Here is a 25,962-nt window from a genome sequence, read left to right as displayed (position 1 = left end):
TAGAGCATCTCTTGACACTGTTTTAATCAGGAGCATATCTTCCTGATCTTTATTTCACTTTTCTGCTTACTGATAAATACTCTCTGGGGGGGGGGCAAATTATCATGGCTGTAAAGACAGCATTTGACAGTTCTCATTAGTATGCTGAAATCTAGAGAAAAAAAAGTTTAAATAAAAGGATCCCTCAAATCACTAAGTTAAAAGTCTAAATTTGAAAAGGGAAAGTTGTTTTGCCTAAGTTAAGGTATTGCATGTGAAGTACCACTATTGTTTTCATAAAACCATGAGATAGTTTGCTCTATAGTACTTAAAAGTGCTTATATACATAATGACTTTTGCAAAGTGTTTGCTTATTTTATTTCTTCCTAAGATTTAAGTCTGTGTATTAAAAAATGAATCTGAATCTCTCAAGTATTATCAAAATAGCACCACAAATTTGCTTCTCTGGATTCCCACATATACAAAATTTAAAGTGCATCCTTTAAAGTTCAGCTTGGGCACCCCTTGAAGGAAGCCTTTTCTCACCTCCCCTTTAGGGGGACCTGTTCCTAACTGTGTCTCCAGAAATCTCAGTACTTTCTACCTTGAATTATATTGAACCATGATAATACTAATACTGGTGTTTCATACTGGTATTTCAAAACCTAATATTACATAATATTCTAATATTCATTACTACGATTACCAAGAGTAGTTTAGCTTAATATTCAAGTGAGTTACCTGTGTGTGATATTGCTTTTACTAATGAGTAAGCTCTAGGTCAGGATGCACATATGATACTTATTAAAATGTTGCACCACACCTAACAAAGTGCATGGGGGAAAAAAAGGTACTTAAGAAATATACTTTCTTAGTTAATGAATGCATACTGGAGACTGTACTGTGTAATGATAAAATTAGGTAGCAAAGGTATCCATATGGGCTGACTTATTTCCTAAATTTCTCTCATATTTTGTCAGTCGGCCCCCAGAATTATTCCTGACAGTTCAGTTTACTCTCACATTTATAACTAGAATAATTTACTAAAACAAAAATTATCACTTCTACTAATAATAGAAAAAAAAACATATGGTGTTTACTATGTGCCAGGCATTGTTTGAATTATAAATATTTCTGAATGCATTTGATCTCTTTAACAACAGAGAGAGAAATCCCAGCATGCATATGAAAAAACTGAGACACAGAAAGATTAAGTAAGTTACAAGTCACAAAATTATAAATGAGTGAAGCAGGCAGTTTGGTATCAGAGCCCACTGGTTTAATCACTGGGTTCTCCACACAGCTCTCTAAGGCAAGGAAGCTGTGGAAGCTTACCCTGAGCCATGCCGCCCTCCAGAAATTTCCAGCTGCACAAGATATGTGCTGGCTGGTTCTATATGCTGTCAATATAAATTCCACTAGTATTTAACTTATAATCAGAGATAATAACTTTGCTTTATTCAGTTATGGGACTGTCAGATGCTCATCTCAAACCTTGGTCGAAAAATTTAGATTATTCTACTTCTGGACTTCGTAGATGTCGAATCACATGTTCTGTCGTATTTAATGTTCACAACAACCCTGTGAAGTACAGATCATTGTTTCCATTTTCCAGAGACATGTGCAGCTCACATAGGCTAAACAACATCCCCCAATTTGGGTTGGACTCTTTCCCTTCATCGCAGTTAACTTTCTTGGCAAGAAAATCCAGTTCAGACCAAGCTATTCATTTTCTAGACCAAAGAGTGATGCTATTTCAACATTTTTTAAAACCTCTGGGTTAATTTTTAATGTACATAAAAAGAAGAAAACCCTTTTGAAGTTTCATTGGCTCAAGAAAAAGAATCCAAAAATTGAAGAACTTCATTAATCACTAGTTTTATTCCTAGACCAGGGTAGAAATAGAACTGAAAAAAAAAAGAGTAGAAGTGTGTTTTCTTATTTGCTTATATTTCCTTTGAAAACTGTGAGGTTATCTCTAAAATAGCACTATAATTTTCTTTACAGTTGGAAAACTATCTGTGGAATAGAGATCTTGTTGGCAGCAAAGGATAAGTATGTTATTTCTGAGAACATGAGCCAGAATACGAACAGATCCTGTTGGCACCATTGTGTCTGGTACCCAGATAACCGGGGCAGGGCTCTGTTATGTAGGTTATTCAAGTTATTCCAACTTTTGTGGATATTGGCATTTCTTAGAGGGAGGCAGCCAAAAGCTATGGCAGTTTCATTGGTATTAAAAGATTAATAAATTGGACTTGGTTTCTAGTAACAGAAATCCATGAGGAAGAAACTAGATCAGTTTCATGATTACGATAGACTGTAATATGCAGCTGGCTCAGAAATAACCATTCATTATGTAAAGTAACATCATGAAAGTGTTTTAATTTTTGCTCCAATAAATGCTCATGTTAAGTTAATATGAACTTATTAATGACCTTGTTAATAACTAATGTAAATTTGCAATTTTGGTCCAAGTCTCTAATTGGATCAGAGGCTCATCACACATCATAACTACTTTTTTAAAAATAATATCTCTAACAGGAAATATTCAGATCTAATTACTTTCATCCAGTATACATACACACACATTAATATACACACACACATACACACACAGAAAGATTAAGATACAAAAATCTGAATACACACACATACGTGTATGTATGTGTGTGTGTATTCATATTTCTGCCTTCAAGGTATCTGGTAGGAAATATCCCTATTTTATGTAGTATTCTTGATAGAAATTAAGAAATTTACTATTATCTGACACATTTTTTAAAAATAAACAACACAACAACAAAAACAACAACAAATAACCCAATCAACAAATGGGCCAAGGACCTGAACAGACACTTCGCAGAAGAGAATATACAATTAATCAACAAATATATGAAAAAATGCTCATCATCTCTAGCAATCAGAGAAATGCAAATCAAAACTACTCTAAGATATCATCTCACTCCAGTCAGAATGGCAGCTATTATGAAAACAGACAACAATAAGTGTTGGCAAGGATGTAGGGGAAAAGGCACACTCATACATTGCTGGTGGGACTGAAAATTGGGGCAGCCAATCTGGAAAGCAGTATGGAGATTCCTTGGAAATCTGGGAATGGAACCACCATTTGACCCAGCTATCCCTCTCCTCAGTTTATACCCGAAAGACTTAAAAACAGCGTACTACAGGGACACAGCCACATCAATGTTTCTTTTGATCTCTTACTCCTGTCACTTCTTCATTCCATCCCTAACTTCCTCAAAGTGATATTAACCAGAAAAACTACAGAGTTTCTGAACGAGTGCCCTTCTAACATTTTTGATTATGCACTTCCCTCAGTGAGCACTTATTTAAAACTACAGTGCATACACATTTGTGCTAATATATCATATGTGTTATAAAACATACAAGTTTAAAGGACAAAATAAATGCTAACAGATATTCTAATATTTTTCTTCTCTCTACCTAACATTGCTCACTCCTTTCTGGAGACAAACTGACCATAACCTAAATATTTTTTTTTACTCACAGATTGCCATATAATTAATTAGTTGTTCTGTGGCAAAGAGTGGTAATAATTTTAAACTTGAGGGTTGACTTAGAGATCCAGATGTTACATGGTTCCTTTCCCCCCTCTTCTTCTCTCATATCTGGTTTTAGCATGGAACTTGGAGAACAAAAAGTAGATTATGGTATGAAGTGTGGGATATCTGGTCAATGATTTTGGATGCATGACTTAATTTCTTTGGAATCTTTATATGATGGGCTCTTGATATTGGGTATTGTTTTCTGAAAAATAAATGTTTTACCATGGTAAGGTCATTCATTCATTCAAGAATTTATGGAAAGGTCCTACATATTGAGCTGGACACTACAGAAAGGAGACTGAATAACTGTCCTCGGGGAGCTTACATTTTAATTAGCAATAGTGGAATAAAATGAATTCCAACAAATTTGTTGTTAATTATACATTGGAATTAAAAATGGAATAGATATATTGTATAAGGAATAAGTCCTCCATGAATATATAGAGAAAAAATCAACTAATTTGATTGAGGAAATTGGGGAAAGTTGTGTTCCCCCCCAAAGAGAAAACATTTGAGGATCTTGAAATGTTAGTTTATCAGGGCTCCATCTTCTGTATAATAGAGACACAGCCAATGAAAACCAGTTCTAGACATCAGAGAACCTGATGTAAAATGACAGCAATTATTTACCTTTGTCTTCTTATTAAACTTCTGCTGAAGATCACTAAATCACTGTGTTGCAATAGATTTGATTTCAGTCTGCTCAACATCCATGTTTTATCTAAGACTGATACACTGTTTTTCTTGGGTGTTGGGGGGTGGTCCCAGGGATTGAACTCAGGGACACTCAACCATTGAGCCACATCTAAGCCTTATTTTGCATTTTATTTAGAGACAAGTTCTCACTGAGTTGCTTAGTGCCTCGCTAATTTGCTGAGGCTGGCTTTGAACTCCTGATTCTCCTGCCTCTGCCTCCTGAGCTGCTGGGATTACAGGTGTGCACCGCAGCGCCCAGCTGAAGAATGATATACATTTTCCCCTTGAAATTGACCAATGCTTCTTTTAGTATACTATTTTAGCCTGCCTCTCTCTCTCTCTCCCTCTCCCTCTCCCTCTCCCTCTCCGTCTCTCTCTCTCTTCCTGTTTTCCTTCTCCTCTTTCTGTCTCCCTCTCTCTCTTTCATTCTCACTAGTCTTCTTTGAGTCCCAGCCTTTCATGTTAGTCAAAGAGAAGCCTCATTTGATATTCCAGGGGGATTTAAGCAACTAAATGTTTCACAACATAAACACCTTGACTGTCTAACTGATGGTAGTGTAGCACGCACATAGAACAGAGCCTGGGATATTGAAAATGATCAATATCTATTATTGACTGATCACTAGGCACTATATTTTGTGTTTTTCTTCATCAAATAACCATTGTTGCATTTCTAATTAGTTTTACTAGAATTATATTTGAGATGAGGCAAAATACCTGAGTCCCAAGTGTATGCAAACATGTTTTTGGCTTTCTAGTTGTTTACAAAGCAAAAACCAGTTTCTGTGGCATGAAATCATTTGAAAATTTTGTGTGGCCTAAAGAGCATACATCATGTTGCTTACAAAGCCACTAACTTCACCTGGGACACAGCTCAGCTAAAAATATGTGGGTGAAGTGTCATCATAGGAACATGTCCCTGTCTATGCCCAGTTATCTACCTAGTAACAATTTTGATTCATTATATCAAAACTTTAACCTAGTAAAATAGAACTGAAAAGCAAGAGGATTTAAGAAAAGCAATCTGCTCCACAGACCTGTCTTGAAAGCTTCAAAAGACCTGTCTAAAAGTGACCTTAGTATGAATTCATACTATTATGAATTCACCTAAAAAGCTATATGTCCTGCATGGCATTCATTCCTTCTTTTTCGGCTGATATAACTTATTCACAGACTACCATCCTTCTCCTAGTCCTTCCTTTTATTCAACATATCTCTTGACATTACGTTGTACCATGGCTGAGCTATCTTTTTTGGTTTTTATTTCTTGGGCAAAATTTCCTTCTCTTTTATATTCTTCCAGCCAGTCAATAGTTTGACTTATTCCATATTTTGGGTATTGTTTTACTATCTTTTATATCACCTATGGGTTAATATCAACCTTTCCTTGGGACAAAGGTCCCATAGAGGCATTTAGTAGTCAAAGACAATGCCATTTCAGGAATGGGTGTGCTTTAACCAAATATAGGCATATTTTTAAAGATAGGGTAAGAAGAAAATATGTGAGTTTTATTTTTCTTGGTTAATTAACATCTTGCATTTTCCAGCAACTTAACATAAAATATGTACACTGCAATATTTTGCTCCTAGATGGTTATCCTATAAGAAATAGTGTAGCATTCGGTCAATGTCACTTTAATATGTAAAATAGATTCCTAACACAGAAAGATATATTGCAGTGTGAAATTAAAGTATCAAGTATTTCAAATACCAAGTATTTACAAAGAATATAACAGAACATATATTGTAACCTATTTATTTCTTTCATAACATGACAGGGTACATTAGTATATATGTATGTTAAGGGTTTTTCCTCAATATGTTTGTGAGTTATCCCTTAACATAAATATTCTTATTTTATGATAATAGAGTTTTTAGCAGACACATTCTTTCTCATAATGCAGACTTCAATTCTAAGCCCTCTTGTTGCTAGGTATAGCCAAATAATTCAGTTCTAGTTCATGCAATCTGAGAGATAAAGAAGTGTGCATCTCCCTGTATCCCCTACCACACTGGCCTGAATATGACTGAAGTCTCAAGACAGGAGTGAGTTTGGATCAAAGGGGTTGGAGTTTTGAAAATATAGAGCCTACCTATTGGTCCAGAACTGCTTATAGCTAAGTACTATGTGTATGTGAGAAAACCAGGTTGTTTCAGCTACTGTTATGCTAGCTTTGAATGACAGTAGTCAAGTCTACAGATTCACAAATACTAGGGTAATAAAATAAGATCATAAAATTAGTCTAGATTTTTATTGGAATGTAGAATTCAGTGTCTTTTCAAAGTTCATATTTTTGCGAAATCTTTTCAAGTTTATTTTTCTTTGTAATATGGTTTATTCCTTGTCTTATGTGAGCAAATAAAACATTTTATAAGTTTATATAATTATTATGGTTATTCAAAAATTTGGAGAATATTTAAATAGCCCTTACAGAAGACTGAATTTTGGACTCTCTTTAATTTGTGAACCACCATCAATGACAAATATACTAGTTCTTAAAAAAAAAATCTAACCTCAAGTCTTTCCCTGCGTATTTTCCATCTTCACATCTCTTTTGGTTTAAAGAGACCACTTCTTAGACTGTCTCCCTCCTCCAGACATCTTTGGAATCTGTTTCTGAGAATTGCTTTTAACCAGCTGTCTCACCCCAGGGATTCAGCCAAGGCCCTATGACCACTCATCATCTGCCCGACCTCAGTGCTCATTCACTAATGTCTGCTTTTAGCCCATTTGTTTTCCTTTGCTTTTAGTAGCTTCAGTTTCATGACCCATTTCATCATCTTTAAGGAAATTATTAGCTCAAAAGGTCAATCCTTAGATATACTACAGATGCAGTTTTCCACAATTGAGACTTCTAATATGTAAGTGTATGTGTGTGTGTGTGTGTGTGTGTGTGTGTGTATGTGTGTCTATGAGTGTGTGTGTGTATCCTGGATGGTCAAAAATATTACTGGACATCAAGAAAAAAATAAGTTGTGCAAAACAATGAATGCCTGTCAAGATATAAGGATTTCAAGGAAAGATAACGTCTATCTAAAGCCCAATGATTTCTCTAGAGAACTATTTCAATACATTCTGGGTGATTGCTTTTATAAGCTCTCCTATAGTTTTTTGGTTTGGATTTTTTCTTCACGTCTTAGAATCTTGATCATATCCTGTTATGGTTTGGATGTGAGATGTCCCTCAAAAGTTCCTGTTATTGCAGGAGTATTCAGAAATGAAATAATTAGATTACGAGAGCTGTGTCCTAATCAGTTCATCCTAGTTTGCATGGATGGGGTGTGGCTTGAGCGGGCGGGTCATTGGAGGTCTGCCCTGGAAGGGTGCATCTTCTTACTTCCTGATGCCTCCAGGAGCTGAGCAGATTTTCCTCAATGGGTCCTTCCCCCGTGGGCTCAGAGCAATGGAGCTGGCCATCTTTGGGCTGAGAACTTTGAAATCATGAGCCCCAAATAAGCTTTCCTTCCTCTAAATTGTTCTTGTTCTTATCAGGTATGTTGGTCAGCGCAATGGAAAGCTGACTCAAATTCATCCTGATAAACTCACATTCAGAAATACAGTGAAGAATTTGATTCACTCACATGACCATCAGATAATGAGTTGATTCAAGTTCTCTGACTAAAACTATATCACTTTGTGCTATAAATCACTTTTCCAAGCCTTCATTTTATAATTTTTGCTATAGCTGACAAAGTAAATGCATGTATACATTCATACACACTCTATCACTTCTTATAAAAATTACATAGGGTAAAAAGTGAGAATGTCTGCTTTCTACCTTTTTAATTCTACTCATTCAAAGTGATTGCTGTTAATTTTGTGCACATTTAGCTGAGATTTTTCATATTCTTACTCAGTCGTATAGAAAGGTTTATTCTCCTGTCTATACCTTTATCGACTTCTATATGTACATTTTTCATATAAGGTTTGGACTGCCACTGCTTATTTCCAGATACACTATGTCATGAGCAAAATTAGTGCATGTGAATCTCACTTAATCTTTCTATACAACAGGTAGACAATAGCATTCCATACAATAGACGAATAACAAGTTGTTTATTGATGGAAATGTAGGCTACTCTCTTTTGTTTTCAGGAACATGCAATACAACAATGAACATATTATTTTATGAATATGTTGTTATTTCTTTAGTAAGATTTGAAAATGGCGAATTGCCAATTTAAAGGCATTTTTACACTCATTCAAAATGAATAAAACAAAAATTCTTATGCATTTTTTGTTCTAAGGACTTCTTCCATAACCGTATTTTTCTAGAGTAAATTTTGAATCTGAATTTTTACATTTAATCTGTTCATTACAAGCTCACCCCAAAATGGTTGTAGAGTCATAGTAAATATTCCACCAGATAATGTCACAAAAGCTGTAGAATAACAAAATGCTTAATATAGATTATTTAAGTTAGAACTTGTAAATGAGATAGGATTGCAGCTCTCAAAATACAATGAAGCTATAGGGACACGTCCAAGAGTAAATCCTTTTCAGCATTCTTAGTATTGATATAAATGTCCAAATGGTGAGCACATGTTTAGGGAATGTTTAATGTTTATGTCGGCAGTTGGGCAGGATTTGTCTTATTTTAGGGGGGCTATGTCATAGGTCGGCTGAGACTTTCTTATGTCATTATTGCGTTCTCTCCAACAGAATTGATAGGATATATGGAAATTTCTGAAAAAGTGGCCCGAGCATTCCAATCATAACAACTTTATGGAACATTAACATTTTAATACAATTTATGTAAGGAAGGGAGAGATGGCCAGCAGCACAGAATACTCTGTTGGCACATGGTTCGAACACACCAATTTTTGCTGTAAAGTCTTTGCTTTCAATTAAACGAGCTCATGACACATTACTGATCTAGTTTGTTAGCTAAACCACAGTTTATGGAAACCAGATTTTTAACCACAGAGACAGTTGGGGAAGTTTTGGTTTTTTTTCTTCATTGTAGGTAGATAGCCCCCATTAAAAATAACTAAGAACATTAGTTTTGTGTTTGGTAGAACTGCAACTACAGATTAAGATTATATCAACAGAAGGGTAAGAAAGCATATTTTAATTATTATACAAAGTGTCTGATCTGCAGGGTCTCAATGCCAGTTGGTAGGTGGGATGTATAGGAGAAGTTGTATTTGGACTTCTATCAGGAATGGACAACCCCACACTGTCTAAAGAATATTGGAGAAATCCTGAAGTTTTGGCTAAGAGTTCACTAGCTAAACCACAAATCAATGTAGTGATACCTCAGTGTTTGCTTCTCTCACTTGGAAGCTTCCTAAGGGATCTAGGCATTGGCTTTTTTGATGTTTTAAAATTGTGGCAAGAAATAGAAATCATGATGCATCTACTGCTGGTGAATACGCCAGGGTAGCATTTATACAGTGTCAGACATTGGGTGGGAAGAGTGATTGTTTGTTGCCTTTGAACATGTATACCACTCTGACTATGATAAAATATACTTTTGAAGGGAAAAAGAAAGAGGTCTAAATAAAGGATCCTACATTAAAAAAAAAAATCACAACTTCCTTTCTAAAAGTTTTACTCCTCAAGGCCTTCAACTGCATAATTAGGAGCTAGGTGATAACTATTCAGTTCCAACTAGAGAAAAGATGTCAAATTATATCTTCAACACAATTTCAAAATAAAATGTCCAAGAGCCATCATAAATATTATTAATGACATTGAAAGATAATTGTATTTTAATTTGTACATATGTTGATGGTTTCACCAAGTGGATAGTCTTTAAGTTAAACAGCTGCATTATAGGGCAAAGGAAATGCCTACCAAGCTTTTTAATAAAGCAAAATAACAAAAGTGATAAAAATGGGGATATTTAAAAAATTTCAAAAGCCAGATACTCTGCGCATGTGTCTTACCTTTCTCTTGCGAAGTCTGACTTGGCTGTCTGTGGACTCCTGGGTGGTCAGAGAGTCCCTCACATGTAAACACTGCATGCCACCTTCCATGTTGACCTTTGGAGCACTTTTGTTTTGATGTTCTGAGAAACCGCTCTTCTCCAGGTCGATTTCAGCTGACATTCCACTGGGGCAGGAAGGAGGCTGCAGAATGCAGCTTCCAAAATCTGCTTTTAATAATGGCAGTCCTCGGTCTGGGCAAGGAGTAGCCAAGAACTCATCTTGTCTGACGTGGAGGGTATTTCTTTCAGATTCATCTTTAGTGAAGTCAGGTTTCCTTCGTTGCTGGGCAATTACGGCAGAATTCAGCAATTGCTTCTCAGGCACAATATCTTTCCCATTCAAAGAATCAAGCCTAATGACGTTGGGTACATCCTTTGTTTCATTTAAGCTTATATCACTACAAAGCTCCAGGCTTCTTACAGTATCAGCAACTTTATTTTCCCCGCAATCTTCTACCAAATCAGCTTCCCCAGCCATTCCCCAGGAGTTATAAGAATCTTGGTTACTTTCCATGATAGGCAGTGCCTTTACTAAGGAGCCTGCTCCTTCGACATTATGTTGGTCTGATATTTTAGGCCCTTGGGTAGTAGTTAAAATCTGTTTATCATCCGCAAGGTATAGATCAGAATCGGTATCCTCATCAGAAACATGCACAAGTGTTTCTGTGCTGGCTTCCAGAGAAAGAAACTGATCTTCACCTTCAGGACTGTCATTTTCATCCACCTCCTTTGAAATGTGACCCATTGGCCTCCCAGGAAAATCTCTCAGCTCTGATCCGCGACAGCAGTCTGGGAGTGAAACGCACTTCTCTTTGCGGTCCACATTGAGGGCTGCATCTTTTTCCATACTTGCCTGCAAGCTGTCGGCTACGAGTCCATGATGACATTCCCTGTTGCAATCATCAGAACTAAAAGGCTGTCCCACCCGTTGGGTCACATGTTCTTCCCAGCTTCTCTTTCTGATAGCTGCAGACATGTCATCGTCGTTTAACAACAGACAGAGAGATGCGTTCCATATGAGGCTCAAGGAGATGGAACTCGATGAAAGATTATTTCAAATTCATGGGTCAAAGAACAGAGTGAAGTTTGTCATTTTGCCACCTATTAAAAAATTAAAAAAAAAAAACCACGCAGTTACAGATACATTTCTAGTGTCAAAATCTATCTTGGGTAAAAAAAAAAAAAAACAAAAACCCACTAATCTGTGTTATGAAGACAGAAGTAAGAAATCTTTTAAAGCTTCTGTCTCCTAGCTTTAAAGGTTTATTTCTTTAAGCAGCAGACTAATAATAGAAGAAAATTTTATATCTCTGGTCAAGAATTATCAGCAATAATTTTAAAAAGCAGTGGAGCTGGTCCATTAATGAATAAAGATATAAATTACCAAACACTTAAAACTCCATTAAGAAAATATTTGGATTGAAATACTTGAGAAAAATCACCAGAAGAAAACTCATGGCTCTAGCTCATGTGCTCCTTTAATTCATTTTTGTGAACACAAGTTGTTAAAGAAATTCATTTGTTGTTTGGTTTAAATTGCAGCAAAAGCTATTGGGGAACTAGCCATGCAAAACTTGAGTTGTAGAGACAGCATGTGTAATGTACTAGTGTGTGAAAGAATTAATACCGACCCCAAATGGCTGGGATGTATTTACTCCAGGGAATGACTAAGAAATATAGAATAATCCAGTTTGGCTCATATTAACACACAGTTCATGGGTAAGAAATCACAACATACACAATTTATAGCATTTTAGGACATATACATCTGTTCATGCATCCTATTACTGCTAACACTAGCTAGAAAGCTAGTAATACTGAAGCTTAAATAAATTCAATAAATTGTCCAAAATATACACCTAGGAAGTAAGTCCATATTCAAATTAAGTACTGGTTCTAAGGCCCAGGCTCAGACAGCCAGTAAAATTCATTGTCTCCATGTAGTTTGGAGAATCTACTTCATCCCTTCTCCTTATGTATCTTTAGTATATATAAACTTTCCATACCTCTCAGGAATTCAAGTGAACCAGAAAGGAGATATGAATATGATAAAACAATTAGTCTAATCTTCAGAAACTTGAATCTCATTCTCTTTGGGTATCTAAGGAGCTTGGCTTGTGTACTTCAGTTAGAATTTGGCCACAAAAATTTAAATGAACAAGAAAATCATGTGTAAGATAAGTTCAGAATAAAAACACTTTCCAGGTATTTTTGCCTTGAATTATTCAAATCCTTTTGAATGAGGAAGTAAACACAACCTTATAAATTGAGCAACCCAAATATTATTCCACAATGAAACCAAATAACTGGACTGTAAATGAAAAATCCCAAAGAGCAGGCACTTAGCTTTTATTTTGCACAAGAACTGTCAGCACATAACATGGATTGGCTTATTGATTTCACCCATAAACAAGATTAACTTCTGTGCTAGTTTGGGGACATTTCAGTGTATTGAAATGGATTCTGACTCCCCATCAACAATCTCAAGTTATTCTGACCCAGCAGATGCCCCAAAGGCAAATATTCCCATGTTATAAAGACTGGGGAAGTTAAGGAATGTACTAGAATGTTGGTACCCTAGCTTGACCAAATATCTTTTTGGATACTATTTAATTCCACTAAAGGTCTGTGGCCATCTTTGAAAATGGCCAGCATTCACATTTTCCATGTTGGCATTCATCTTGCACTCAAAAGAAAATATAAAGTCTCTGAATTCCATGCATAAGTCATTATAGTGTGGGAGGCTACGGAAAGTGGAAAAAACGCATAGATGGAAGCCAGAAAATTTCTGCTTTCATGGGCAAATTTGGGTTGTAATAGGGCGGTTCTGTTTTAGATGCTTTCTTTTCTTTATTTTTATCCAGTGTAGAAAGAGCAGGCCAACTTAAGAAATGCCAAGTGGTATTACTGTGTTATTCCTAAGCCACATTTACATTTAAGTTGAGCCTGAATTCTGGTTTGATTTCTTTTACAAACGAGAAATATAATTTTCCATGGAGAAAAGAAATCACAACAATTTTGCCCTTAAAAATCTTAAAATAATTGCTAACATAATCCACTCAAGTTTGATAAGTGGTATTTTTATTACATCAAAGTAAGATATAATAACAAGTTCTAAAAGACTCTAACTACAGAGATAGAGATTGTAACTTAGATAGATTCAACACAGTTTTAATCCTGATCTCATTTCCAACTTAGGTTCTTTGGATAATTCCCCGTCATTCTTATGAATGTACACCTTTTTAATTTTAAGGCAAAAATTTTTCATAATTATGATTATGTTTGTCATCTTTATATTTCCTTATCTTGTGATTGTTTCATCTCTACAACTTCTCCTGTTCAGATTTCCTATTTAAATGTTGATTTTAAAGTTCATTTAAATCTACTTCTGTGGTTTAAAGCCTGAAAAAAGTACAAGTACATAGAAAAGTGAGATTATTTGCAATTGTATCTGAGCATACTGGTGTCATTTTCTAAATATCTGAATAAACTAAAATCTGTCCTGTAAGAGAGAGAAGTCAGTAAAAAACATGACTTTCCTTATGGGCTTCCCCATCGGGCTGCCTTATTTAAAATTGTATTTCAAATTACTGACTCCTTATTTTGCACATTTATATTACATTTCTTTTCTAATCCTTTTTGTGCATTTTCATTCAAAATGAGCTCAGCTGCTGAAGATTTGGATGGAGGATCTGGAAAAGTGTAGGTCATTCCAGGGTGTTGATTTTATGAAGTGAATTTCCATGGGGATTTTTCACTTCTGAAACACATGTGCTCAAACACCACTGTATTAATATTACAAGAGTCTGTATGCACTTCTAGTTGTGCAATGATTCTGAAAAAATGTCTGCGAAACGTCCAAAGTTGCTTTCTGTGACGTTAATGCATGGGATATTTGGACACAAAGCAGTTACAAAGTTTTCTTTGGTTTAATTTTGTAACACCACTCCTCAACATAAGCATTCCATGGCATACAGTATATATCCTAAAATCAAACAAAATTTAATGTTATTGTATCTAACAATGATAATCGAAGACCTTCTAGTTGGAGAATCATTGACCGACCCGTGCTATTTAATGATCATGTTCTATTTTGCACTTGCTTCAGAAATAAACATTCACCTTATAATGTGGCTTGCCGATTAAAAGGACAGCTGATAATAACTATGCTTGATGATTCTATATCCTGTGAGAACAAGTCCCAAAGTAAAGCCCCGGCAGCTGAAATCAAGAGTGTAGTAATTCAGAAGTGACCATAGTCATATCCTAATCTCTATTAAACTCGTGTTTACTTAGTGCCTACTATGTGGAAGATGCTCTGCTAAACATCAGAAATATAAACCTAAACAATCTATCTAGTCTATCTTTCGTATTGGAGCTTACAATATTGTGTGAGAAACTATTAAACAAAAATAAAATGTTCTAACAATGGCCACAATAGGTGTACAAATGCCATGAAAAGTTGAATGTAGGCGGTCATCAATTTCTTGCCCTCCTTCTCTTTCTTAGTCCATTAGTCACCTTGGAGGGGAGCCACATTTCTCAGTAGCATTTCAGAGAAAAGTGAGAGAAATTTTTAAAAAAAAAAATTTCAGAAAATATCCCATAATTAATGATCCAAGTCTTCAGACCGAAGAAAACAAATGGAATATGAAGTAGTAATGGAACCATACTGGTGAAAGTTCAGAATGTAGGAGGCAAGATCATTAGGCAAGCATGATCCCTAATGCTATCAGACAGAGAATGAGAAATTATATTTTAGGACTTGGGAATGATAATGGTATTGCATTTTTTAGAAGTAACAGCGGAAATAAGATGACAAGCAAATATGCCTTAACAACTCGGATGGCAATTTGTTCCTACCTTAATATTATGTGAAAAATCACTTTAAAAAACCCATTTATTCTCAAAAGCTACTGGATAGTTCTCTATAAAAGATATCACTTAGATAAAGAAAGAAGGAAAGAAAGAAAGAGAAAGATGAATATGTCAGCTATACGTGATAGCTACACTGAGAAGAACTTTATAGTCTAGCCAGACAATTTGGATGGAAGAATTTGTAATAGTTACACAGGAAACTACAAGAATCAATTATTAACTCTAGGAGGACCAGTTTTATTAGAAGAGCAGGGGAACAGGAATAGGAAAGACAGTGGAGTGACTCTAACATGACTTTCCTATGTACTTATAGGAATACTCCACAGTGAATCTTCACATCACATACATGCACAAAACTGGAATCCTAATTAGAATAAGACATACTCATGTTTGCATAAATATGTCAAATAAACAGTACTATTGTGTATAAAAAGAACAAAGTAAAGAAAAAAAGAAGAGCGATGCAATCATATGCCACTACCTGGCTAAGCTGTGAATTTTTTTATGTAGTCAAAATAAAAAATAGTAAATACTAATTTAACTGAAAATTATGAAACAACTATTTTTGAGTCTCGGGTCTGTGAGAGGTAGGGTTAAGGATGATGAGAGGAACAGGTGTAGAGAGCTAAATCCCATCTTCTATAGTAGGAAATTAAGAGATAATATCTAAAATGGAAAAACTATTACATTACCATCACATTATTTAGAAATATGGAGGTAAATGTCAGAAGAAATAGCTAAAAATAATCTACATTCTGATTTTTTAAAATCCGAAATACTACTGCAGATTCTCTACAATATATCTAAAGTGTCCAAACTTTCTCTTTTGCCCCTTCCCCACTCCCTACAGTACTCCCTCCTGATTACACAAATTGCAACCCCACATCTTCAGCAACTTAAAGTACCATTTTAGATCTTTATCTTGGGCCACCAATGTCAATACAGTGCTGCATGAAATTCTGAGGTGACTTCTTTTAGGGATTCCTTTCCTTCCACAACCCTCCTGGGAATTCCTCAAATTCAAGAGAGTTATTCTTGGTAATTATCTTAGTCCTGGACTTTCTGAAATGTTATCTGAATAGAAGTTTAACATTCATAAAATAATATGTAAATAGCATTCAATCAGCAAATAAATAGGAAAAGAGGAATTCTCCATTGCAACATTCCTAAACTTTTCTTGGATACCTCACTTGTAGTACTTGGGAAAATGGCAACTTTTAAATTCATCTTCTCAAAAGTGGGTGCCTTGATTTTTCCTTTGGGATTTCACATATATACACATATATACTATATATGTATATGTATACACAGAAAAATATACACACACATTTACATAAATGTACACATCTAATATGTATGTATATACCTGTACATGTGCATGCACATAATATGCATACATAAACATATATACAACACACAAAATATAGAAGTATAAATGAACACATGATTGATTTCTGACTGTATATACATATATTTATATGTATACTTGTGTGTATCTCTCTCTCTCTCTCTATCTCTCTCTCTCTCTCTCTATATATATATATATATACATATACAATAAATGAATATGTGATTAATTCCTAGGCTATTTTTAGATACCATCACACAGTCTTCCATATTTAATAGATGGGAAAAGGAAGATATAATAGTATTGTTACCTTCCTTTTCTTACTGTTTTCCTTGGAAAGTTAGACTTTATTCTGGTTTCACTTAGAGATTTTGTTCATGTTTACCCATCTCATGTTCAATTTCTAGGTTATATTCTGATTCTACTGTTGCTTCAAGCACATGCGCAAACACACACACACACACACACACACACACACACACACACGAGTGACCACAGAACATGTACTCAGTCCCTGTGAAAAAGCAGAGAAGATACAAGGAGAATAATTGCCTTTCACTTAAATGTAGATTACACTTCCTAAAATGTACTTTTGCAAGAAAAGAATGCATCTGAACCAAAAGGATAACACCTCAAAGCTTTGTTACTACATGGTCTGCGTCATGTTGGTGGGATGGAGACACTGGGAAAATGAATATCTTCTTGAAGTTTTAAATTTTGATGTGTCTTAGCTACTCTCAGGATGTCAGTTTTGTACATACTATATGACCATGAACATTTATTGGAGTGAATTAGACAACTGGGATAGACAACCAACAATCTAGAACAGAGGTGAGTTTAGCTTAATACAGTTCTTCAAATGTGTGGTGAACTAATGTCAAAGTGACCCCTCATCACACATCAGTTGTGCGGGCCCAAATGACGTTCCTTTTTTCTCGATGAAACTGTCAAAAAATCAATTATCCAGCAAACTAGATTGCGCACATTGGGACACTTTCCCACTGCCACCCAACTCCACAACAAAATGAAGAGAAATGCTTTTCACTGACAACTAAAGTGTCGAGATGCTCATGTGCAGCCAGAAGGCTCCGTGGAGATAAGAATTTTTTTTAAATTTCCTTGATGAGCACAAACCAAAAATGTTAAATACTTTTATAAAGCATTTCTATGAGTTTAGTCAAGACAACCAACTTTTATTAAGAGATAATTAGTGCTCTTTCTTTGAAATATTTACATTCTGTAATCCACATTAGAGGAAGATAGAATTAAGTTGTGGGGAAAAGTTTTAATAATACAATGCAAGAATTTATCTCCTAAGAGTCTATGCAGATGTTCTCTCTTTAGCAGCAATCTGTCCCTTAATCCCTCACTAAATCATTCTCCATGTACTTTTATATTCTTTGTCTAATGCTGGAATTTACTCATTATACTTCGTTAGTTCTCAATGGAAAACATAAAACTCCTGTTCAATTTTTTATTAGTAAACTGCTCAATGGAGATTGAAATACTTCATATGAAATAGATTCCTTGTCTTTAAGCTGTCTGGAAGTCACAGAAATGTTAACAGATCACAATATAAACCATGTAAAATGAGCCAAGTAGAATAAGGAAGATATCACTTTTTCTGAGAGGCCCATCCAAGTTCCCAACATTCTTGGTTTTCAGAAGAAAAAGGAAGAAAGTAGGCACAGAAATTAAAAATATTCTTTTAATGTTAATCTATTTTTTTATTTATATCTCAGAGCTTTTATGGAACTTGAAAAATTTTTTTCTCATTCTTTGCTCTCAGAATAGAGTCACTCCAGGAATCAGGCAAATTTGAAAATTCACCCTTGCCCTCTACTAGAAGTCCGCTCATCAGAAAAGAACAGGGGGTTGCAAAATTGAAAGCTATTATTTCGGTGGTGCCCTATTTTTACCGCCAGGTTCCTGAGCAGTATCTAATTTTCTTTCAGGGAGGAGTCCAAATCCTGGCAGGGCTGGACTTACCACCCACTTTATAGCTCAGGGCAGTCAGTCATGGAGATTCTCTTAAGGTTTTCTTAAGCCACCCACGAGAAATCTGAGGAAATCTTGGAACATTCATGGTATGTTTTCTGCTATCACTAAGACCTTTCTGGGGATATGTGGTTTACAGGAGGTCCTTGATTTAAAACAATCATGAAAGATAATATTTTCTCACAGATGCAGCAATTTCCTGATACCTGTGTGTTTTTTTTTGGGGGGGGGTCTCCATTTTTTTATCTTTCAAAAGCATAAAGCCTTTTCAATAGTGTTCCACCCTATAAGTTCAGAGCACCTGTAGCGTTTAGTACCACACTGTGCCTTAGATGAGTTATGCAAAGCAACTAATAAATGAATCATCACTTTGCAGTATCTCTTCTCTATAGAATCCCTTATCACCAAGGAAAAGTATTGCCTTTTCTGTAACATTTTTTCAGTTGGAATTTTTCATGCAACAAGAAATAGCTTAGAGTTAAATTTGGTGCTAAAAGTCTGGTGCCTCCCCCACCCCTTTTTTGGATGGCAAAGTAATATGATTGAAATGTGGTTTCCCCTCATTATAAAAAGATATTTCTGTGCAATAAGGGATGTGGGTTATCATCACCATAGTGACTTGTGGCTTTGCTTAAGTGGTCACTTTATTTTTAGCTTTGCTATCATTTCTAAGAACACTCCAACAGTAGACCTAGTAATCACTAAGTGTAAATAGAGATAACAGCTACATGAACACAGGTGCTCAAATAGCAAGGAGACAACAGGGGACTGAGGTTTTAGTCGTTACATAAGCTCAGTTTTTACTGAAGTCAAGAAGAAGAAATTGTTGGAGTCTTAACCAGTTTCATTAGTTCAGTATCCTTTTAGGGATCCATGCCTCTGATACAGCTTTCATCTTACTTATGCTTAATATCCATAATTTTACTTCATTCTATTTTCTACCTATATAAATTTGCACTTGATTTTATCACTGCTTGCTTTCTATATGGACCCATGTAACTTTTCTTCTTTTTTTTTAAATTTTTTTTTTTTGGTTGTTGATGGACCTTTATTTTGTTCATTTATTTGTATGTGATGCTGAGAATCTAACCCAGTGCCTCACACATGCGAGGCAAGCACTCTACCACTGAGCCACATCCCCAGCCCTGGAATTATGTAACTTTTCATTTAAAATGATTTGTAGAAGCTCATGCTTCTGGTTCTTAAGCAATATTAAGGGAATCAGAAACTTTTCATGATAATGGTAATAGTAAAAGCAGAAAAAAATTCCATTTATTAAGCATGTGTAATGGATCAGATACTATGTTTGGTGTGTTACTTATACTATCTCCTTTAGTAGTAATACAAAATACTCATAAATAAGAAGAAATGTTTGCAGGACTAAGTAAACAGCTTAATATCAAATAACTTTCACTGGGCAGGGATTCTTATCTCCTTATTTTGTAAAGGCAAGATATTGTTAAAGAATCCTTTTTTTTTTTTCTCCTGATGCTGCCTTATTTGCCTAAATTCTATGTGACTTCGTTTTAATCACATCTATAATGGAAATATTGAAAAGTTGTTGAGGGGAAATAATAACAATGAACTAACATAATCATAATGAGATAATAACACGCACAGAGCACTTAGTTTAAGGCACACTGCAAGTACTCATGGAGGCTCAGTGCCACTCTGGGTGGCTGCTGCTGCTGCTGCTGATGGTGGTGGTGGTGATGGTGTTGATGGTGGAGATGATGATAATGATGATGATGATGGAGATGATGAGAAGGACTCCATCAACTTTTGACTGATCTTGGGTGCAGAATTCATGGCTGAGTATGAGCTAAATTTAACTCTTGCCTTTATTTCAGTATATAGGTGTGATCAGACCAAAAAGTAAAATGCAATGATTCAAGGACTCAAATGGCATAGAGTCAAAGCCAGCACTCTGAGCCTGCCCAGGACTTTTCTGGTGAACCACTCTGTTTAAATTGTGGAAAAATCACTAGTGCTCTGTTCTCTCTGCTCTCATGTAACTTTTCATTTCAAAAAGCTATTTCTGGAAGCTCATGCTCCTGGTTCTTAATTAACTTGAAATTTCATCTTACAAGAGTGATGCTAACCTCTGGCCTCAGCCTTTGATGACTTCTGCCAACCACTTATTTTTCTTCCCCTTTAACAATGATTATTCTATCATTAATAGGATATCTGGAAAAACTCTCACAGATTAACACTTTTCAATCCTGATTATCTTTTGCCTTCCTCTCTCTTTTCCTCCCATTCATTCTACAAGCATTATTGACAAGTGGTATTGACAATTCCTAACATGCTAGATATTTTGCTAACTGCTGGGGGGAAAAAAAGAAGCCCTAATTAAATCTCTAAACTTGCTCTTTGATCTTTCTAATTTCCTTTAGTAGGACTGATTTTTCTTTGAATTGTTTGAACTGTATTACTAAAATATTGTATTGCTGCAGTCCAATACAAAAGCAATCTTCACACATACAAACAGCTACAATAGTCTCTTCCTGTCATCTCTCAATGAGCAAATTCATATGCACTAAGTGAATTGTTGCCTTTCAGATTTTTTGCATCTGAGTTCCTGTTTAATCCTCTCAAGTCCACTTACATATACTCTATAATCCTTTGGTCAAAATGAACAATTTCTCCTTAAACTCAGTTTCAAAGTTTATACCTCATATTTTTATTATTTAACTTCTTTAAAAATGAAAGCCAGGGCTAGGGCTGTGGCTCAATGGTAGAGTGCTCGCCTGGCATTTGTGAGGTACTAGGTTTGAGCCTCAGCACCACATAAAGATAAATAAATAAAGGTATTGTCCATCTACAACTAAAAATTTTTTAAAAAGTTTTTAAAAAATGAAGGCCATATATTTCTCAAAATTCTAAGCTAGCAAATATCAACACATAACCACAGAAATAAATTCTATATCACACTAGAGCCAATCAAGAGTAGTGTTTCTCCATAAACCTGTTTGACTTAAATTGTGCTGAATTTTATTAGACCTATTCTCCTGTACAATTATTGACGTTTCTCTATTTTGAAAATAAAATTCCTGCCCCAGGACTGGGTCATATTCCACTTGACCCTGTGTTATTCCATGATGGTTTCTAAAGAGTTGATCTCATTGTAAGACAATGCAGTCACAGTTCATTCATTTTGCAAGAAGAAACAAATAAAAATACATAAATTTTAATTGCCCATTTAGACTTAAGGCCATGGGACCTAATCCTCTATAAATAAGATTAAACTATTCCTTAAGAATTTGTAGCAAGGTGTAAGGTAAAGATAGGTTTGGCAAAATGTAGACAAATTCCTTTTATTAAATTATAATCTTCTTAAGAAAAAAAAAAGAAATGATGAGCTCCCTTACTAGTAATTGTGCTGTCAATTATAGTAAATGCTGACTGCATTTACTCCTCATTTCATAAACACAGAGTGTGGTGACTCTGGAGGTGTTGAATAGTGTATCTTTTAGGTGGTATTAATATTAGGAAAGTCAATCTGGTTCAAGAAAATGAACCAAACCAAACCAAGAAATATTACCCCAGTATCATAACACACATTCTCTCCAAAGAAAGGTCATCTGTTAGAAATGGAATATACTAGTTTTATGAGACAGGCTCTTGCTTGGAAAGTACAGTGCTTCAGTCCTACACAGCAGTGTATATTGTCAGATATGATATATGATACAGATGACCCAGCCAACTCTCCCATTTTACACTGCACTGGTGAGACATTCATTTATATACTGTAAAAAAAAGTCTGTATTCTGTAACTGAAGGACTTTGTAGAAGGCTTAGTGTAGATATATGAATCAAAGGATTGGAAACAATCTGTAGAAATGAAGGTGAAATAAACCGGGATTAGTTGGTCTAGAAATGTACATTTATGTTTTCATAGTCCATTTGAACTTTTTACATTTCCATTGAAGAAAAAGCACATAGAACTAAAAATAGGCTGAAGCAATAGAAATTTAGGTTAGATTAAAAAAAAAGGCTGAGTATATGAAATTCTTAAACCAATTCCAAAGGAGAAATTGTAAAGTTCCTTCTGAAAGTCACTGGTTGGGATAGTTGTTTTTTATGATATCATTTGGATACAAGGATGTGAAGTAGACAAACTCTTTTCTAGACCTGTTTTTTTTAAAAATGCTAGTTTTAAATTAATATAATCATTAGCATATGAATAATTTTCTTGAATGAGCATGAAACATTAATAGTCATAAAACAATTTACTCCTCTAAAGAGTTTTTTGAAGCCAATAAATCTTTTTAAGGAAACATTTGCATTTGAATAAACCATATGGTTTAGTGAATTTGCTTGTTTTTTAAAAATCATGTTTTTTCTTCATTAGTTACATTGGTATAGCTTTAAATCCTTGTGTTTCTTCATTAGAAACTCTAGTTTTCTTTCTGCAAAAGTAAACTTCCAGTGGACACGGTCATACTTCGTCATGCATATTTATTATTTGAAAGAAAGACTTTTCGGAATGAAGATATCAAAATGACAAATCAAGGCACTGTGGTAGTACTGTCATCACTTCTTTGAGCCAGCAGTATGACCTTGGACAGGTCACCTCTGAATGCCATTCGTCAGCTTCCTCATTGACAAACTCAAGAGAATATTGAGAAGTTGTGAACTCTTATGCTCTTTCCTTCTCTATGTTTTATTTAAGAATTTTATTGTCATACTATAAATAAGTCAGAATTTCTTCCCTAACTCCCTTCCTTCCTCCCTTTTTCCCTTCCTTCCTTTCCTCCTTCCCTCCTCCTCTCCCTCTTTATCTCTCTTTCCCTCCCTCCCTCCTTCTTTTCTTCCTTCCTTTCCTTGTTTTCTTTTCATGGAGCTGGGGATGGAACCCGGACCTCATACATGGTAGGAAAGTACTCTACCACTGAGCCACACCCCCAGTCTACAGAATTTCATTTTTAACATTTAAAAAATAAATGCTGTTTCTCATATTTTAATCTTATCATAACTTGAATTGTTAGTGAACAACTGAAAGTCATCAATGTATTCTTAATTTCTGATCCAACTGTCAAAACTTCCCTCCTTTACTATGTTTTCTCATGCATCTTATACATTTGGACATTCATGTGAATAGTATTCCCTTTACATACCATTTTATATTATTTCCACAAGATAATCATTTTTATTCTGAGTATTCAGGAATATAACAGTATGTTATTTATGCTACTTTAATCCTTACTAAATTTCTTTACTCATAGAACACACATTTAAATGTGAAGACATATTAGAGATTAGAAGGCATAACAGAAGACATATTTTATTCTAGTGGAAATGTAACTTTAGATTATACTATGTATGGACATATGATCAGTTTTTGTATGATTTTACTGATTTTGGCTACTTTGAAAGAGGAGTGTCATTGTCATTGAGATTTACTTCAGTTATTCAAAACAGTCACACAAAATATGATCTAAGGATTGAATGAAGGAAATTTAATATGAATTAAATCCACTTCTGATGTTTACATTCCCCAAACTCATGTTAAATACAGTTAGGAAAGACGTAGTATCTGAAATTTCAAGTTGACGGCTTTAAAAACATGAAATCTTTAGGATGTACCATAGCAGCTTGTGGCTGAAACTGGCTTGGGGAAATAGTGAAGAATCCAGCCTTCACAGTGTTAATTGTGACACACAAAAAAAATTCTTTGGGCGCTCATGATTAAGAAAAAAGTCACTCTAGTGCTATCTACCCTTTCCTTTGGCAAAAGAAGGGACAATTCATTTACACCTCACCCTTAATGTGTGAAGAGATGGGATTTGTTTCATACTCTGCCATGTGGTAGAAAAACAGTCCTTATAGCTGTATTAATAAATAGGAATAAGAAGGAATGGAAACAAAGTGTGACTTTAGAGAGGAAAAGAGGAAAATCTGTATGGAGTCTATTTTAGAAATGACATTTGGCTCAAAAACGACTTGACTCACAGTTTTCTACTTACTAAACATTTTCCACTTCTGGAACCAGGGCTTAGCTCTGAAACCTAGGAAATCACCAACTCTGCGCAAGATGCTAACATTTCTCTCCCCCTTGCTTCTTCAAAGATTACCTCTAAGCATAGACAATCTGAGCTTCTTACCTAGACAGGAGGAGACGCAAAGCCAGGGCATGACACCGTCCAGACTCGGGCTAGGAGAGCAGTCGGTCCCGTTAGCTTCTCCAAAATATAAGTCCACATTTCGGGGTTGAGATCATGGCTCTATTCTAGGCAGTTTTACGCAGAGTGTGATTCTAACAAAAACACCCTCCGCAGCTGGAGGGAGCCTCCGCTGAAGCCGGATCCTGTCAAGGCGTTCCTAGTGACTTCTGTCTACTAAATTCAGACTGATGTTTTGCGAAAAGGGGCCTCCACCACCAGGCCCAGATTGCCTGGAAAGTATTTCCTGCCTCTGAGAAGTGTGCATGTGAGAGAGGCTGCACGAAGCAGAGGGGAGGGGTGGAGAGAGGGCAGGGCGCCTGGGCTTTTAGGAGTTCTGAGTTTTCACAGAAGTGAAGTGAGTTTGTCAAAGCTCTTGAGGTGATTAGCTAGAGAGTCATAAGGTCCTAAAGCTCTTTCTATCCCACACTTGGGAGAAAAAGGAAAAGCAAAAAAAAAAAAAAAAAAAAAAGAGAGAGAGAGAGAGAGAAACAAAAGAAAACATAGTTTTACCCCCATCGACAGTCTCTCCTCTATGTTAAATGTATAGACACAGCTTCATCAAAAGACCTTTGCCAGGGCTCATTTCTAAAGATCTTTTAAGAGAGCAAGATGAATTGAGAGCTTTCAATAGTCATTCTTCTGAATTTTACCCCCCCACACACACACACGCTTTTAAAAATATTACTTAAAATTCAAAATGCTGCAGCCTTACGTTTTGTACCTGAGAAAATCTGTAAGTCGAATCCCAAGAAGCCAGTAAATGGAAATGTTTTCTTCAGGACCTCTCTGATCCCAAGAATTTTTCTCAGAATAAAGTAGTTTGTGTCACAGCACATGGAGCATTACCTCCAGTCTGAATCCTCCAGTTACACAAACCCAGGGCTGGAAAAGCAGAAGACAGACTCCATCTTGATCATATTAGAGTCTTGCTGACATTAAACACTTGCAACTGCTTCCATCTAGCATGACACAGTCCCTGAATCACAGCTCTAAAGCGGCGCACAGTATCTGCATCCTTTGTCCGACACAAATTTTGTGAACTATCATCTGTTTATCTTTTCTGCTTTCTTGTGCCTCCACTGAATGACTTCCTCCTAGCTGCTCCAGGCTGGGAACTTGGACTACCATTTGGTTTTGATTAAAACCAGACAGCCAACTCTAGAGAATTTAGGGAATAAGCTAATGGAAACTGCAAGTATGGCTTTAATTAGTGCATCAATTAATAATAGATGTTAGCTCATCTTATAATAAGATGTCACAAACACAAACGCAGAGGAAGCTAAAGTCATTTTAGCAAAGGAGTTATATCAATTTTCCATCTTTTCTTACCCAAAATTCTCCCTAAGGAAAGTGGAAGGAAAGATGAGGTATGTGGC

General features: G+C 35.5%; 1 protein-coding gene across 1 annotated transcript in view; it reads right to left on the bottom strand.

The window, feature by feature from the left end:
- Dlc1 (DLC1 Rho GTPase activating protein) overlaps positions 1-24,791 on the bottom strand; it is a 381,889-nt gene extending 357,098 nt beyond the window's left edge. The window contains exons 1-2 of the mRNA XM_078031302.1: positions 24,527-24,791; positions 10,155-11,296 (exon numbers count right to left, since the gene is read on the bottom strand). Of these exons, the coding sequence (XP_077887428.1) occupies positions 10,155-11,171 (1,017 nt within the window). The 5' untranslated portion in view covers positions 11,172-11,296; positions 24,527-24,791. The remainder of the gene's footprint in view (positions 1-10,154; positions 11,297-24,526) is intronic.
- Between the last annotated feature and the right edge of the window lie 1,171 nt (positions 24,792-25,962).

Source organism: Ictidomys tridecemlineatus, chromosome 14, assembly GCF_052094955.1.
Source record: "Ictidomys tridecemlineatus isolate mIctTri1 chromosome 14, mIctTri1.hap1, whole genome shotgun sequence".
NCBI lineage: Eukaryota > Metazoa > Chordata > Mammalia > Rodentia > Sciuridae > Ictidomys > Ictidomys tridecemlineatus.
The sequence above is the reverse complement of the archived record's forward strand: the minus strand, read 5'-3'. Positions and strand labels throughout refer to the sequence as shown.